This window comes from Rhamphochromis longiceps, linkage group LG3 (assembly GCF_057381845.1).
Source record: "Rhamphochromis longiceps isolate RC_006_pf linkage group LG3, R_longiceps_female_GT1.1, whole genome shotgun sequence".
Classification (NCBI taxonomy): domain Eukaryota; kingdom Metazoa; phylum Chordata; class Actinopteri; order Cichliformes; family Cichlidae; genus Rhamphochromis; species Rhamphochromis longiceps.
Window position 1 is genome coordinate 22,760,843 of NC_140559.1, and position 16,868 is coordinate 22,777,710.

The 16,868-nt window shown below is 41.9% G+C and overlaps 1 protein-coding gene across 1 annotated transcript; it reads right to left on the reverse strand.

The window, feature by feature from the left end:
• Positions 1-273: 273 nt before the first annotated feature.
• Positions 274-1,963, reverse strand: LOC146673464 (uncharacterized). The gene is made up of 2 exons (XM_085401954.1): positions 1,494-1,963; positions 274-1,398 (listed from the first exon to the last, which is right to left on the reverse strand). Exons 1-2 carry the CDS (start codon positions 1,888-1,890, stop codon positions 1,154-1,156), a joined length of 642 nt encoding a protein of 213 aa, XP_085258080.1. The 5' UTR covers positions 1,891-1,963; the 3' UTR covers positions 274-1,153.
• Positions 1,964-16,868: the final 14,905 nt, after the last annotated feature.

Consider the following 16,868-nt stretch of genomic DNA (forward strand, 5'->3'; position numbering starts at 1 on the left):
AAAAATCAGCTGTCACTCTGTGGCCACTGAAAAGGGGCATGTTTTAAGAAGTGATTTATAATGTGATGGTTTTCTGATAAATCACGGGGTGAGAAACAGGAAATACCAACTGTTTCTTCTTCTCACTGTGTGAAGTTTCCCCGATACTTTCATGACACATGTTGGGGACAGCCGATGAGATGCACTGGGAAATGTGACATATGTAATATAATGTTCCTTGATTTATTTTTTTTGCACACCATGTGTCAAAAAAAGCTTATTTTTTTAAAGCATTTTAATGATAAATATATGTTACACACAGGTGTGTTAATAACAATAACATGTTATAATTAGGCATAGTGCATAGTACACAAAGTACATAACGTTTCTTATTTCTTGTCTTTTTTTAATTTTCCTTTGTTTGCTCTGTTTTATGAGTATATTTGTATGTATATTTAAAGACAGACAAAATCACCAATGCAAACGTTCACAGATCTTTCAAGCCAAATATAAATACATTCATTGTCACAGAGCAGCTTCCACCACATCTGGCAACCAGCATCAGTGTGAATGACTTTTTAATATTTTCAAACAATAACTTAGTGTTGATATGAAAACAACAGTTACCTGAAAATTCAACAGCTCTTATAACCGAACTAACAATTTTGAGCAGCATTAAACAAAAATATTAAAGTTTTGACTTTCATCAATGTTACAAACTTATCTATTCCTATTTACTTCCCAGGGTGGGATCATTCAGTACACATTTGTTTGCATCGTTTAATTCATGTTTAGTTTAGTTCACAGTGAGCTTCAACAATCCCTCTAAATATTATAACATCAGGTTGTATCGTGACATAATAATAAAACAACTGTTTTCATTTCATTGTGAAGATGCGGGACAATTATCATGGCTAAAATATACAGTCTCAATGACCTTTCTCCCACAAAAACGCTATGATGAACAGATTCAACTTTTGGAGATATATTATATCAGTCAAGAACTCACTGAAGAGCCCGTATTAAAGCAGTTTGTAACGCTGGGTGCTTTTTCTCGGTTTATGATGATGATCTAATAATTTGTTAAAAGTTGTATAAAAATAAATGTGTTCATGCTGTAACAGCGTGCTTTAGTTTTCAGCAACAGAGCTTATGCATTTCTGTAGCAGCTTCATTACACTTCAGCTGAGTCCTCAGTAGGAAGTTTGACTAGACGTTGCTTCTTATGTTGACAAGTTCGTCGGTGTACCACAAAACCAATGGCAACAACAACAACAACAACAGCAAGAACAACAACAACAACAACAACAACAGGAATAATGGCCTGCTGAGTCAGAGCACTGACCCTTTCAGCATCATGCATGTTTCCATCTCCTTTTTCCATCACTTGTTTCTCCGACACGCTTTCATGTCTTTCAGCTGCAGAGAAAGCAGAAGTCACAGATGGAGAGGATTCTAACTGGATCATAAAGCTGGAGTTTTTAGTTTACATTTGATGAGCTCCACAAACTCACCTGTAACTGTGAGGTTAATGAAGTGACTGATCTCTGTGTGAACTCTTTTACTTCTCCCAGATTTCCTCACTGCTATGTGACACTCATACATCCCAGTGTCATTAAATGTAACATTCATCAGGATCAGAGAAACATCTCCATCCTTCATCTCCGGGTCCCTCAGCTTCACTCGGCCATGAAAAGATGGATGTTGGTAATTTTCATAGGAGCGTTTGTTCCTGTAAAAGTAGACGTAGCCGTCTGTGTTCAGGTCAGCTCTGCTCCACTTCAGCACTGAGATTATTTCTTCTGTTGAAATCTGACACTGGAGAGTGACGTCATCTCCAACTCTCCCCTGAACATCCTGCTGAAGAGCTGAATACATGAAAATAATGTGTTTTTCCCTTGTTTTTATCATTTCATTTCAAAACACTTTTTATTAATTATTAATCCCGAAGGTAATTAATTAATAAGGCTTACCAGCTGCTCCCATTCACACCACAATAAAACATTCACTCAGACAGAATGAGGCAATCAAACAAAAATAAATTACATTGCATATTTCATATTTTATCCATATTTATATTTAACATAGAGAAACACAATCACAGTCTCCAAAAGCTAATCTGTAGAGACCTTTTACAAAGATGCCAAACTCAACAGGAAGGAAAAGTCCTGGAGTGTCCAGTGTCCACTCATGCTCCACATATTCAATTCAATTCAATTTTATTCATATAACACCAAATCACAACAACAGTCGCCTCAAGGCACTTTATATTGTACAGTAGATCGTACAAGAGCCCAACAATCATATGACCCCCTATGAGCAGCACTTTGGCAACAGTGGGAAGGAAAAACTCCCTTTTAACAGGAAGAAACTTCTGGCAGAAATGCACTTATTACTTCATGCAAAATCTCTTTTAACTTGGCTTGAGTAATGAATTGTGAACCTTCCTGCATTCATTCCCTTCTTGCTAAGCTGTGGTGCTGTTGTTGTCAGGCTTAACAGAGTTCCTTATTGTTTCTCCCTCCTTGTGTCACTTTTCCAAACATGAACTTTAATGTCTGTGGATTCTGGACGTCTTTATGAAGAAGCAACTGGTTAACCTGTGTGTCCATTAACAATTGCAGCAGGTTGGTCGGCCATGAAAAGATGGATGTGCACATTTGCACAGGAACGCACACGGCTGGAGATCGCTATTCCCCCACACTCATGGAGAAAAACATGGCTAGTGCTCCTCGGACTCGTGATACGGCAGGAGCGTCGTAAAAGCATGTGACGTCATCACCGCAGCAAACAGTAAGAACAAAGTGGAACTTATCGGCAGAAATTAACACTGCACTTATAGCGATGCAATTGAAATATAAGGAGACTTTCGGACACACAGGGTCAACATTGCAATGAAATGTGTTTGACGAGCAGCAGTCACTCAGCAGCATGGTACAGTAGGAGAAAATATAATAAAATAAAATAATAAAAAAATAAAGAGAAAAATAGAAAAGACCAAAATATTAGAGAGACGTAGTAAAAGAGAAAAGATGACTAAATATATATGTATCTATAAATATATGTAGATATATGTAGTGATTAAAGAAAGTGAATCTTGAAAAGGAATATGATGGGGGGGGGGGGGGGATCCTGGGCCATCTGACCTCAGGAAATCACATAATCACATGATAGGGTGGGGCCAGGTTTCACAATGAGCTCCCCCGAAACCCTGGCTGATTGTGACCCACACCCGTTTTCACACCTTGGCTCATGTGATTAGTTAGAGGATCATCAGGGGGTCCTTTTTCCCTGTTTGGGGGGAAACGCCCACTGGGTTTAAATCTGGGACTCTCCACCAATTGACCCTTAGAACTGAAGAAGCTTCTCGGATGAGAGGTGAAACGTCTTCAAACAACTCAAAGAAGTCCAGACGCTTTTCTTTCCAAGCTCCTTAATTGACTCTCCATTTACATTTACAAATTGGAGTCTATTACATAGATATGATAGCACAGTACCTGTAATATCTACAGCGTGCACTAATCGCGCTAATAGAATACTATGGTCAGCAGTACTGAACGCTGCACTAAGGACCATATCCCACATGGACGACAGGTCGGGGGGAGATATAATCACACCCACCCAAGACTGGGTGCCAAGCCCCAAGTTCAATAGAAGAAGAAGTGTTGAGTGCGAGAGAAACTCACCTGAGAGACCAAATCATGGCGAAGCTTGAAACCTCGATCCTCAGTAGCCGGTTACCAAGACTACGTGAAACACCCTCAGAAAATCTAGTAGATGATGTGAATGCAGCACTACAGACGATACAGCCACGATTACCAAGACTAACAAGCTAAAAAATACTATGGCAGCAGTGATCAATGAGATGCTCGGCTAAAAGTTGAACAGCCACAAGGAGCGGTACCTCCATGGGGAGACTAGAGACTAGAGGCCAAGGTCAAGGTAGCATGAAGGGAGGTTAGCCAACCATTGGAGCTGCAGAAAGGTGCGATGAAGAAGGTGCCTAAGAAGTACAGGAAGCTGTCCATACCTGAGGCCTTGGAAACTGCTAAGCAACAACTCAGGAGAATAAACCAGCTGTTCTCCACAGAACCAGCCATGGTGGACTCTCAGTGGCAGGGGAACAGCACCACCAAGGCTGGAGATAGAGCAATACTGGAAGAACATGTGGGAGAAGGATGCAACCCATAACGGCAATGCTCAGTGGCTAGTGGATCTGAGGGCAGACCACAGCAAGCTCCCTAAACAGGGACCAGTAACCATCACAGTGGCAGACATCCAAGAAAGCGTCTCCAGTATGAAGAGCTGGACAGCACCAGGATTGGCAAGAATACCAGAGGCACATACACCAGCTATTGGTAGACCGAGCCATTGCCCGAGACTGTAAAACCAGGCTGACCAACGTGTGCACTTTGTGGATTGATTACAAGAAGGCCACATGAAACATACATGGAACCACATAACCAAGTGTCCAGCACAGTATACAGAAACATCTGTGCTGAATACAGCCTGGAAGTCCCAAGGTCAAAATGGGAGACTGCCCCCTAGGGTGGTGGAGAATGACCGAGCTAAGATCCTGTGGGACTTCGGCCATAGTGATCGATGTAGCGGTTCCCAATGACAGCAACATCAGGAAGAAGGAACACAAGAAGCTCATGAAATACCGAGGGCTCAGAGAAGAGCTCGAGAGGATGTGGAGGGTGAAGGTAACAGTGGTCCCTGTGGTAATCGGAGCTACCCAAGCTAGGCGAGTGGCTCCAGCAGTTCCCAGAAGAACATCGGAGATCTCTGTCCAGAAGAGCGCAGTCCTAGGAACAGCTAAGATATTGCGCAGAACTCTCAAGCTCCCAGGCTTGCCAGAGATAGATAGATAGATAGATAGATAGATAGATAGATAGATAGATAGATAGATAGATAGATAGATAGATAGATAGATAGATAGATAGATAGATAGATAGATAGATAGATAGATAGATAGATACATACATACATACATACATACATACATACATACATACATACATAGCACATTAAAACTAGTTGAAAATGGTTAACTTTAAAAATGACATTTAGAGATAGATAGATAGATAGATAGATAGATAGATAGATAGATAGATAGATAGATAGATAGATAGATAGATAGATAGATAGATAGATAGATAGATAGATAGATAGATAGATAGATAGATAGATAGATAGATAGATAGATAGATAGATAGATAGAGAACTTGTAGAAGTAAAAATATAAACACGTTACTCACCTGTTAATGCAGAAATTAGAAAACAAAACAGAAGGATTTTAAAATATCCCATGTTTAACAGGAGCATGAATACCACAGAGCAGCAGAGTCCAGAGTGAAACAGAAAGAGACTTCCTGGTAAATGATACTTACTGTAAACCCGTGGGTAGAGGATTTAAAGGAAATGAGTCAGTGACCTTCTGTTTAAAAACACACCAAATTAAATGTAAGAAATAAAAACAACCAATGACGACTTCATGGAGATGTATATATATATATATATATATATATATATATATATATATATATGTATGTATAATAGAGAGATATATTCTCTGCTTAAAGAATCAGGTTTCATGTGCATCTGTTGAGTTTCACGTTACTGACACCAGCAAAAAAGCCAAGGGCTAAAGTTTCAGCAGCACAAGCTGCGTGTCACTTTGCATGTTGTTTGTGCTGCAGAGAATACCTGAGAGTACCTGTCATCCATGTCTACAGATTCTTCAGGGTTAGACCCAAAGTCACTGAACAGCCTGTACCAAGATCAGTTTAAAGTCTAAATCTCAGAGCTGACATTAAAATCATGTCATCTTTCTTCCATATTTGTATATTTATTGAACAACCCAGCAGCAGAAATGAAGCTGACAACAAATGCAAAAACATTTAAATTAAGTCATGAAGAAATCTGAGAGGGTTTTAAATATGTTTAACTTTGTTTTAAAGCTCTCTGGCATGTATTGACACACACAGCTATTGGTGAGCAGCCCAGAGGAATATTTGTATCAACTCACTTTCAGTTTCACTAACAAGATCAAAGTCATGACTCACGCTGTGTTCACTGAATCAGAGGAGTGTAGGAGGGCTCAGAGGGCGTAACCACACACAGGCGTCATGCTGACTGAGGAACCAGGAACAAACAGCTTCACTGAAACTCTGCAGAGCAGGTTTTTATGTTAACAATCACAACACAACTTATTGACTTAAAAAATATGAAACTGTTTTAAATATGACCAAATGATTTTGTGACTTCTTTCAATAAATAACCAAAAGCTGTGCCTGCAATAAGCTGATGGTTTCCTGTTTGTCTTTTATCCTTTAAAATGTTATCTTGGTTTATTTGTGACTCTGTCGAACGTCGAGGTAACAGGAAGATGTTTTATATGCATTGAAATGAGTTTTACACTTGTGTTCACTGCAGACTGTCAGGATCTGCTTCACAGCGTATTGTTTATATTCTGTGTTTGAATGGAGGGATTCAGAGACCTGTATGATCTCCTCTTGCAGCTCCTCACTCTGATTGGCTGCTGTAGTAGTGAACCGTTTACCTTTGACCTCTTTAACCTCGCTGCTCTGAGTTGTTTCCTCTTTTAGAAAAATAAAAGAGCCGAGCGTCGACAGGCGGTGCCTTTGACTGGATGTTACCTCGCTGTGAACACACATGGTTCATATTTCAAGATAGGAACCAACCAAATATTTGTTTTTTCAGACTGTAGAATCAGAATCAATATCACTTCCTATTGCAAAATGGGAAGCGGATTTATCAGTTAACTTAGACCTAAACTTCTGGTCTCAGATTTGCTTAAAAACCTTTCATCTAATTAGAAATCCCAGTCTTCAATTAATTCAATACAAAATATTACATAGAGTGCACTATACAGTCATCGGATGTTCAAGATGGGCTTTACGTCTACCAACAACTGCTCACACTGCCAAACCAATTCACCGGACAATTATATCCACGCTCTTTGGTTCTGTCCACCAGTTCAGAAGTTTTGGCGCGAGATATGTGAAGACTTATCGAAGTGTCTGAAATGTAACATTCCAACTTCCCCCTTAGTGTGTTTGTTGGGCAGCTTAGATAATGTCACTTCAGAAAAGAATATCGCCCATATGGTTTTCACTGCCCTATGCATAGCCAAGAAAACAGTCCTCATGAACTGGAAAAATAAAAATAATCTTAATTCTAACCAATATAGAAATTATCTATTAGATTACATTAGTCTTGACACAGCCTCTGCCACCACATCAGATCAATTGCTCTGGGCTCCTTTGATCAGCTCCATCACCTAGTGGGGGTGGGGGGTCATAGTTTGGTCCCGCCTTCACTGTTGTGATTGGTGTGGGGGTAGGGACAGGCTTAGGGCGTCGGGGGGTTCCCCGGAGGCATCTTCCTTGGGGGGCTCAACCCGGGGTAGCGGTCATGTCCGGTTAGGGGCTCTGTTGGCTCTCCGGTGACTGTTTCCTCGCGGCTGCGTGCAGCGGGGCTAGGGGAGGGTCTGTGCTGACGGACGTGGGTTACTGACCTGGTAGCCTGGCTGCCCCTGGGTGGGTCCGGGATGGGCGTGAGGTTCTGGGGGCGCTCCGTCTCTGGGCTGGGACCCGGACCGGGCCTCGGGGGCTTGGGTCCTGGTTGGTGTGTTGCCGGGGTTGTGGGCGGGTGGGTGCATGGGGGCCCAGCCCTGGAGCAGGGTGCCGCCGGTGCGTCGAGCCACCTGGGGGGCTCTTCAACTGGTGGGGGAGATTGTCACATCTTGCAGGAGCTTTCCTCTCCTCAGGAGCTCCCTCTGCAGGAGGGGGAGATACAGGAGAGGTGGAGGAAGATCTCAGCCTGGGCGTTTATTGTCTTATGTAGTCTGGAAGATGAGTGGATGGTGGGGTGGGTGCAGTTTTCTCTGTGGTGGGGTTGGGTGGACTGTCCCGGGCTCTGTGGGGCCGGGCGGCGCTGCTGCACTGGGCCCGGTCTGGATGGGCCTGGGCCCCCTTTCCCTGGCGGGTCGCGGAGTATGGGGGTGCCTACTGGGGTCAGCGGGGGAGCTGGCCCCAGGGAGGGGTCACTTGCCCCTCCCTTCCTTCCCTCCCCATCTCCAGCTGCCTCCCTCTTCCCGCTCCACCACAACCACCCACACATGCAGGGCCTTGGAGTAGGGGTATGTCACCAGGGTGCAGAGGAGGCTACCCCCCCCCCCCCCCCCCCTCTGTCCCCTTCTGGCTGCCTCTGCCTCAATTTTATCCCACAACTTAGACATTCACATTACTCACACTCTCATTACACATACATATAGGATCTTGGGGGTGGGCACGATACACGGAGTCCAAAGTACCATCAGGGTGAACACCTCACCCCTGGCATCGTTGCCCACCTCTCAATTTTAAATACACGTAGACATTGAGGGCTAGCAGGAGGGACCATGCGCTTACCTGCTGCTCTCTGGCAGGTAGCTCCAAGCCCTCCTGGGTTTTAAATGCACCTTAGAACACACATGCATCAACACTACAATGAGCGGGTGGAGGGAGGTTCGGAGTCTTCTCTCACCCCCGTTCTCTGCGACCTGCTGGAGCAGGGGGGCTAGGACTAGGAGGAGGAGTTGGCCGTCCGACTGCGGTCTGGAGTGTGGAGCCTTCCTGCTGCTGCGGAGTCGGGGCGGTCTGCCTCCCCCCACCGCAGGGAAAAGGGAAACACCACCTGGGTCTGGGTGCAGTTCCCCCCTCCAGGGGCGGGGGCACCTAGACCCGGTTTGTAGAGTACGCTTGGGGAGTGTGATCGTGTGTACAGCATCTCTTTATGTCTGTCTCCACGTTGGTTGAGTGTGGAGTAAGTGCATATGAGAGCATGAGGGTGGGAATGGATGTTTGTATCTGTGTGTGCCTGTATGTCTGTGTCTATATGTCAGGTTGGGTGTCAGGCGCCACCTCTCTGGGGACATCTCAGGCCCTCCAAGGTTTGGAGGCCTATCTCCCCCTACCACCACTTCCCCTGCCAGTGGCGGACTCCCTCAGACATCGGTGCGTTGGTGGTTCTTTGTGTCCGGGGATGGGCGTCCAGGTACACACCGGCTCACTCCTTGGCGGCCGCTTATCGGGGCCTGGAGCCTGGGGCTCGCTCGGGCCACTTCGGAGGTGGGGTGCCCCCGGCCTGGGGCTCGGTCACTCAGGCACAGCTGGCTGCCGGCGGAGCTCACGGGCGCGTCACTGCAACTCCCCCTGGCTTCTGCTCCGCGGCTGCTGAGTGAGCCCTCATCTGGGACTCTCCTCAGCTCTTTCCGGGACAGTGGCGCGGCTGCCCCTCTGTTGGTCTTCCTTGGTCTCTTGTGTTCTGGGGGCCTCTGGATGTCTGGAGTTTTGATCTCCTCCATACCTGCTTCACACCCTGGAGGACGGGGCTGTGGCCCCCCCACACCCTCTAGCAGATCATTACATGAAGGAACCTTTTAAAAAAACAAAAAACAAGCGCGTCCATGCTCACAGGTGTACACACGGGTGATCACACCCACAAACTACACCCTTTTTGGCTCCTACCTCAAAGCACACTGTGTTCTGTTGATCTTATGTGCTGCACAATAATGTTTAACATTTAGTATTTACTGTCATATTCCCATATATCATTGTGATGTTGTTTATTCTATTACTCTTGTTCTCTTCTGCTTGTTTTCTTTTTTCTTTCTCAGCAGGTGATCCAGGTGATTGATATATGCATTTTTTTTCTCTGCCCGTTCTGTTGGTTTTTGTCTTTTGCCCTTCTCCCCCGTCCCTCTTCTCAGCTGTTTCTCTTTCCCTCTTTCTTTCTCCCCTTCTTTCCCCCAGTCAAGTCTGTCCCGTATTCAGTAAGTGAAAATAAAATAAACAATAAAAGGTGAATCAAATGGACCATTACGGCAAGGCTGGGATGGTCAGTTTGGTAAAGTAAATCCGTTGGGCATCTTTCTTTGCCTTTAGACAACAATTCTGATGGCAAAAGAGCCAAACGGGACAGGCCAAAAAAAAACAAAAAAAAAAAAAAAAAAAAGAATCAGAATTTCGTGTGAACAACAAGAAAATGGATCCAGCCTGCCTTAGTACCAGCTGAGCATCACAGCCTACCTGAGTGTTCTTGCTGACCATGTCCGTCTCTTTCAGACCACATCTGCTGATGGCTGCTTCCAGCAGGATAACACACCACTTATTTTAAACTTTTTCTTTAACACGATCAGTTCACTGTGATCAGACAGCCTCTGCAGTCACCACATAAAACACAAACCTTTAGGATGTTCTGGAAATCTTCAGTAACTTTGGGTATCATGTCAGTTTGGCCCAAAATATCTGAGAAATGTTTCCAGCACTTTTTTTTAAATCTATGACACGAAGAAGTGTATTCACCTTGCCCCTCCTTTATCTCTGTGATCCTCTTCATATCACCACTGTTTTCCACTCTCTCAGATCTTAATCTGCCACGCATCTTGTTGCTCCTTCTGCTCCCCTTATCACTGTGGGGCACAGAGCTTTCAGTCGCTCTGCTCCTCGGCTCTGAAACTCAATTCCTTCAGTCCCTTCCCTTTTTTAAGTCACAACTCAAAACCTACTTGTTTAAACTGGCTTCCTCACTTTAATACTGATTTTACTTGATGTCAAATCTTGTTTATTTTTTTGTGTGTTTTGTTTTTATTTGTTGTTTTTTTGTATTTTAATTTATTAGAATCTATTTTAATCTACTGTTTTATTGACATCTTTGTCTCTTTTTAAGGTGACCTTGGGTTTTAGAAAGGTACCCTAAAATAAAATGTATTATTATTAGTAGTAGTATTTTTATTAGTATTAGAAGTGAAGCAGTTCCAAAGGCAAAAGGGGAGTTTAACTTGACACTTGACTAGACAGGTGTTCCTAACAACGTGTGTGTATAACACCATAACTAAATCAACAATATGGCCACATATTCTAGGGGTTGAGCAGGCGACCCATAGCTTATATATGTTAGTGTGACGTTTGCTCCATATCAGAAACAAAACAGCTGCTGCTCATTCACAAAGTGGATTTTTAAAATTTTGAGTGCTGCAGAATCAGTTTGAGGGCCTGTTGTTGCAGGTTAATGTCAGTAGATGGCACCACTGGAGCATGGTTTAATCTTGGAACAGCAGCCAAAAAAAACTCACTTTCTCATTAAATCAGCTTCTTATAAAAAAAAATCATCACTGAAAATAAATATCAGATGATAGTGCAGGTGATACTTATTTAAAATTATTATTAAGCAGATTTAATGAGAAAGTGAGTAACACCTCTTATTCATCATGCTGTAATGTTTCTGGAAGCAGCGGTCACCTCAGTGAAAACAATCTCCCCACTGCTGACAGAACACCTGCAGACATAAACAATATCAATAAATACACTGATTATAGTCTCATGAATTTAAGTACATGGAGGTTTGTAAAAGCTCCTCAGAGCCCTCAAATGTTTTGTTTTTGTTTGCTTTGTTTGTTTGTTTGCTTTGTTTGTTTGTTTTGTATGGCCACCTGAATTAAAACCTGCGGGTAAGTGAAGACAAACACTGAGTGATCCACATATTACAGACAGAAGAACTGTTGAGTCTGTTACCGAGGTCTCCAAACGAATGTTTAAGGTCCAGTGTCAAACAGCCTTCCACCAGAGGGCACAAGCAGATGTGTCTGTGATGCATTCACTGAGCTTTCTTTTGAAGACAGTTTCATCATATGGTTAGAAGAAACTCCAACACACTGTATATACAGGGAGTTTATTAATGGAGTTTCTTTCATATCCCCAAATTTTAATGTATCTATTAAAAAAAAAGAGTTTGACTTTGTTACAATCTATTCTCCTTATAGAGTCTCCTTATAGAGTTGCCACGTTTTTCTTCCTTCATTGAAACGTGCTGTTGAACATTTTAGTTATAAAATAAGTTTAAAAATCATGTTTTATAATGAACTACGATCCATCGTGTAGATATAGAAGAAGCTGAGTCCAGCTGTGCCTGAGATTGATTTTGTCCATCAAATCTGTTAAAATCAAATCTGTAATGTCTGATAAGCAGATGACTCTCAGGTCTATTGTCAACAGACATGAAACTTCACAGTAACTAAGACTCTTGTGTGAAAGTGTTCCTGCTGCTTTAAGTCTGTGACTCACATGAACTTTGTTATCTGCTCTGAAGAGGACTGAAGTGTGTTTGGGTTCACTACAGCAACTCAACGTTTTCCATCAGACATCTTTGTGAAACCCACAGAAGCACACGAGAAGATCAAGTGAGACCAAAGTTTATTGAACCTGCAGAGAAACCAGATCACTGCTGTGGAGACGACAGCACACTTAGAAATAACATAAATAACAGCAAAGTTACTGAAGACATGAAAACATGGATTACATCTACATTTTAGTTAAATACCATTTATTATTGTTTATGTGTAAATGATGTCTTGGTCACACTTTTATTCTGAAAGGTTTGGTGAAGAAAATGTTATCTTTTTAATATAAAAAGTTTAAGAAAGTAAATTTTCCAGCTTCTTTATAAAAGAAAACAATAACAAAAACTCTCCATTTGAACTTTCTGCCCTCAGAGGTTGTGTGAGGTTTCCTTCATGAGGAGAACAAACAGAATATAAACCAGTGTGTTTACAGTGAATGTGTCAGGTCTGAGCTGCTGTGGGGACCAGTTAGAGAGCAGCAGCTGGATCCCAGTGGTTGGACTGGTGGACGACTTCAGTGAGGAGTAGATGACATTTGGCTCTGGTAGAAACTCTGCACACACAAACACACAGGAGGAGAATATAAGCACAAAGCAGAGCCTCTCTGTTCTCTTTATATGTCAGTGAATGCATCACAGTTACAATAATGTAACTTTCAGTGTTTTATTATGTAACTTAATGAACTTTTGATATATTTTCTGCTGGTATGTCAGATCACTATGGGCTCAAATTGTGGTCTAACGAGAGAACATCTGCACATGCGCGGTACAGATCAGGTCCCGGTCCATAACTACTGGCCCTTTCTCAATTCTCAAGTACACACGGCAAGGATTCGCGTTCTCGGTGAGTCCGGACTTGATGAGAACACGAGCACGGACTCGCGATTTGTACAACTGGAACACCAGTGTAATTGATGATCCAGAGTTTTTACTGCCGTCCACTCTTAATTTAACTGTGAATAATATATTATGAAGCTTAACTTTAATCTCAGCCAAACCGATTTACTCAAGAACTAAGAAAACACTGACAAAAACCAAACATTAACATTTAGAAGTGACTTATATATCCTGTTTAACCCTAGTAGCGAAATCTCTCTATTAATAAAAAAAATAATGTACATGTATGTCTTGATAAAAACAAACAGGTGAGATGTTAAAACGCTTTTATTTTTATTTTAGTGGACACTCAATACAATAGACAGCTGCTGGGGTTTGGACGAGAGCTGAACAAATGTTTATCTGATATTCTAATGTCAGATAAATATCTAATATCTGATTATTTTGAAGCATCCTTCAGAATCCCCATGTATTAACATGCTGGTTTTGTTCCTGGTGAAAACGTTTCCTCCTGAATTGAAATATATCTCCGCCAAACCAAATTACTCAGGAACAAATGAAACAATGAAAAAAACGAACGTTAAAATTTTGAAGTTACCTAAGAGACTTGGAGATATATGATAAACAAACACGATAAGAGATATATCATGTTTAACCTGAGTAGCAAAAGACCGTGGCGGGGTTTGAAAACGATGTGCCAGGAGTCCACTGTTTTCGCCGGCTCTAGTGATCCTTGACATCTCGGTCTGCTATCAAGCTGGCAGGTAACAGACATCTCCAAAAATGTCAGATTTTGTTTTTTCAGATTTTTCAGCACATTTGGAAATATATGAGATCTTGATAAATCAAGCAGATATTCAAGCTTACACACCTCTCGCTCGAAAATAAACTCAAAGGTTTTTTTAGAAAGTATTTTGTGGTCGCCTTTCACACATACGTGGTACAAATCGGGTAGTGTCATTTGTAGGCCGACTACGTGACAGGAATGAAACAAAGGCTGTCCAAATTCGAAGACTTCCCTAAATGCGGCTAAAAAGAATGCGTCCTTCATTTCCCCAGATTTGAAGGATGGGATGGGTGTATTCTTCGTGGCCCAACACCTATCCAAGAATTCTTAACACAGCTCAGGTAAAACATGATATATAAGTCACTTAGATAACTTAAAAATGTTATTGTTTGGCTTTTTTCAGTGTTTCATTTGTTCCTGAGTAAATCGGTCTGGCTGAGATTAAAGTTATAGTGATTAAACAGAAGTGTGAGATGCTCCAGAATATTCTCCGGTGTCCTGTTATATTTTAGATAGCAAGGAGCAGAAGGCTGAGTTTATTAAACTCCACCAAGACAATTTCATTGAGTTTAATAAACTATCATCTTGTCTTTATTTTTAGTTACCTTACATACTTTACATACCTTAAACACTTAAAGATGTAAGCTAATGATAGTTATATAAGAGCAGATGCTGCTGGTGCAATAAGCTGTACATTTTTCGTCCAATGGATGCATGATCTGATTAGTCGACTAATCGCAAAAATAATCGGTGACCAGTGTTGGGGAGTAACGGAATACATGTACCGCCGTTACGTATTTAAAATACAAAATATGAGTAACTGTATTCCGTTACAGTTACCGTTTAAAAAGGTGGTATTCAGAATACAGTTACTTTGTTGAAATAAATGGATTACACTGCGGTACTTTCCTGTTTCATATTGTCGCGGGTCAGGACTGTTTGGGTTTTGTTTGACAGCTACGTTCTGTTGTTCCAGGCGGCAGCGTTACGGTTGCCATGGTTACAGGGCGACGAGCTCTCTCTCTGACTGTGTGTTTCCTGGGTGAGAGAGCGCCTTTTCGTTGTTGTTGTTGTGCTAAGCTAACAGGCAGAATGCTACAAGCATAGCTCTAAAGAATGTAGCATCATGGGCAGTGTAGTCCGTGTTGCAGGGAGAATGGACTGCCATACACGTTATGTGTCTGTGAGCGCGAGGAGGGAGAAAAAGGGGAGTGGAAAGGTACGAGTTGCCATCGAGGAAAAACGGGAGCTGGAAGCATGTAAATATAATAATAACCACTGCAGCCAAGAAGAGTGCCTGACGAGCCCAGTTGTAAGTAAGCTATTAAGACTCGACTGTACACCGTGTTCGTGTTTTCCTCTGAAACAATAAGTTCCGTTGGAGCAGTCTTTCAACGCCTCTCTCTGTCTCTCGCAAGAAAAGTTGACCCACACAACAAAGTAAAGCTATTTTTCGGCTACGAGCCGACAGGGACCCCGCCGTATTAGTCAGAGGTCCCTTTACTACAGTTCGGAGTCGCGGACCTTCAGTAATAGTAATAAATCACACAGCAATAGTACATTCACGTTGTTGTAAAAAGCATGATAATATATTAAGTAATCCAAAGTATTCAGAATACGTTACTGTCATTGAGTAACGTAACGGAATACGTTACAGAATACATTTTGGGGCATGTATTCTGTGTTCTGTAATGGAATACATTTTAAAAGTAACCTTCCCAACACTGTCGGTGACTAGTCGACTATCAAAATAATCGCTTGTGGCAGAGTGTGAACTCTAGAAGGAAAGCACTTAGATGTAGAGAAAGTGCTTGTATGAATGTGTATGTAGTGAAGGTGGCATGTAGTATAAAGCACTTTGAGTGCTCTATAGAAAAATGCTATATAAACAGCAGTATATACAGGAAACTGTGACATTTTGGTATCCTTATTGTGTATTCTTGCCCCGAGACAACTAACCAATTTTAGATTGGGGAGTAGGGCTGTGCGATATGACAATATATATCATCATACAGGAGAAATGATAGCCAGAGGCCTTAAGGAACCTCTTGAGTCGTGGGGACTGCGTGAGGATCATCTAGTGTGTGTCACTACGGACAATGATGATAATAGCATCCTTGCACTTCAGCTGAATGCGTGAACACGCTTACAGTGTTTTGGTCACTGTCTCCACCTGGCCATTGGTGAGTGTCTAAATGGAAAGTTATATTTCAGTGATAATAAACCATAACAGGACATGTAGGATTTTACAGTTTTGAAGGCGCTATTTGAACGAGTATGTTAAAAGCTTGGATGCTTGGAAAATCAATTGCTACCAAAACAATTTGCATAAGCCATAATTTTCCCTGCAGCATTTGTAGATCTCTATATATAATAACACAATGTACTAATGAACATTTTACTAGAATCTAGCGTAGAAAATGTTACCTTTGCCATAAAGTGTAACCACCAGCTCATTCAGGTGGAACAAGCGGTTGGCGTCTGCAAGAGATTGCAGTGCTAGTGACTTTCAACTGTCAGCCCTACCCTGTCCTCTCCAAAACTCTCAAATAACAGCCAGTTATCATGATATTACTGAAAAAAAAATCATAAAAAAGAACTTTGAAATTTTGATGAAATTTTGAAGTGTTGATGAACTAAAAATCACGAATGTGGCATACTGTTTGTCTATGATTTTGAAAGGCCATTGAATGCTCCCGACGCAGGGAAAACAAATTCTGTCGGGGATACCTAGTTTGGCACAAAACAATAAGATTACTTAGTCCGTAGCACATCTACTTACAATTTAAATACAGTAATCATACAGTATCCATTTCACAGTTAACACAAAAGGGTATTTATATTCAATCGAATCTGAACCATGGTATATTCAGTATATTTGTTTCAGTTCCAGTAAATGTTTTCATTTAAATAACATGTTTCCCTGAGATAAATGTGTTATATCAAGGTTTTAGCATAATTTATATTTTTTAAGTTGGCTAAAGTAAGAATCAACCAGTTGCACTTTGACAATTTTATGTCATTTCTGAAGATAACTGTCGTAATAATAGCAGAATGTTCTCTGCCATACTGCACTGCC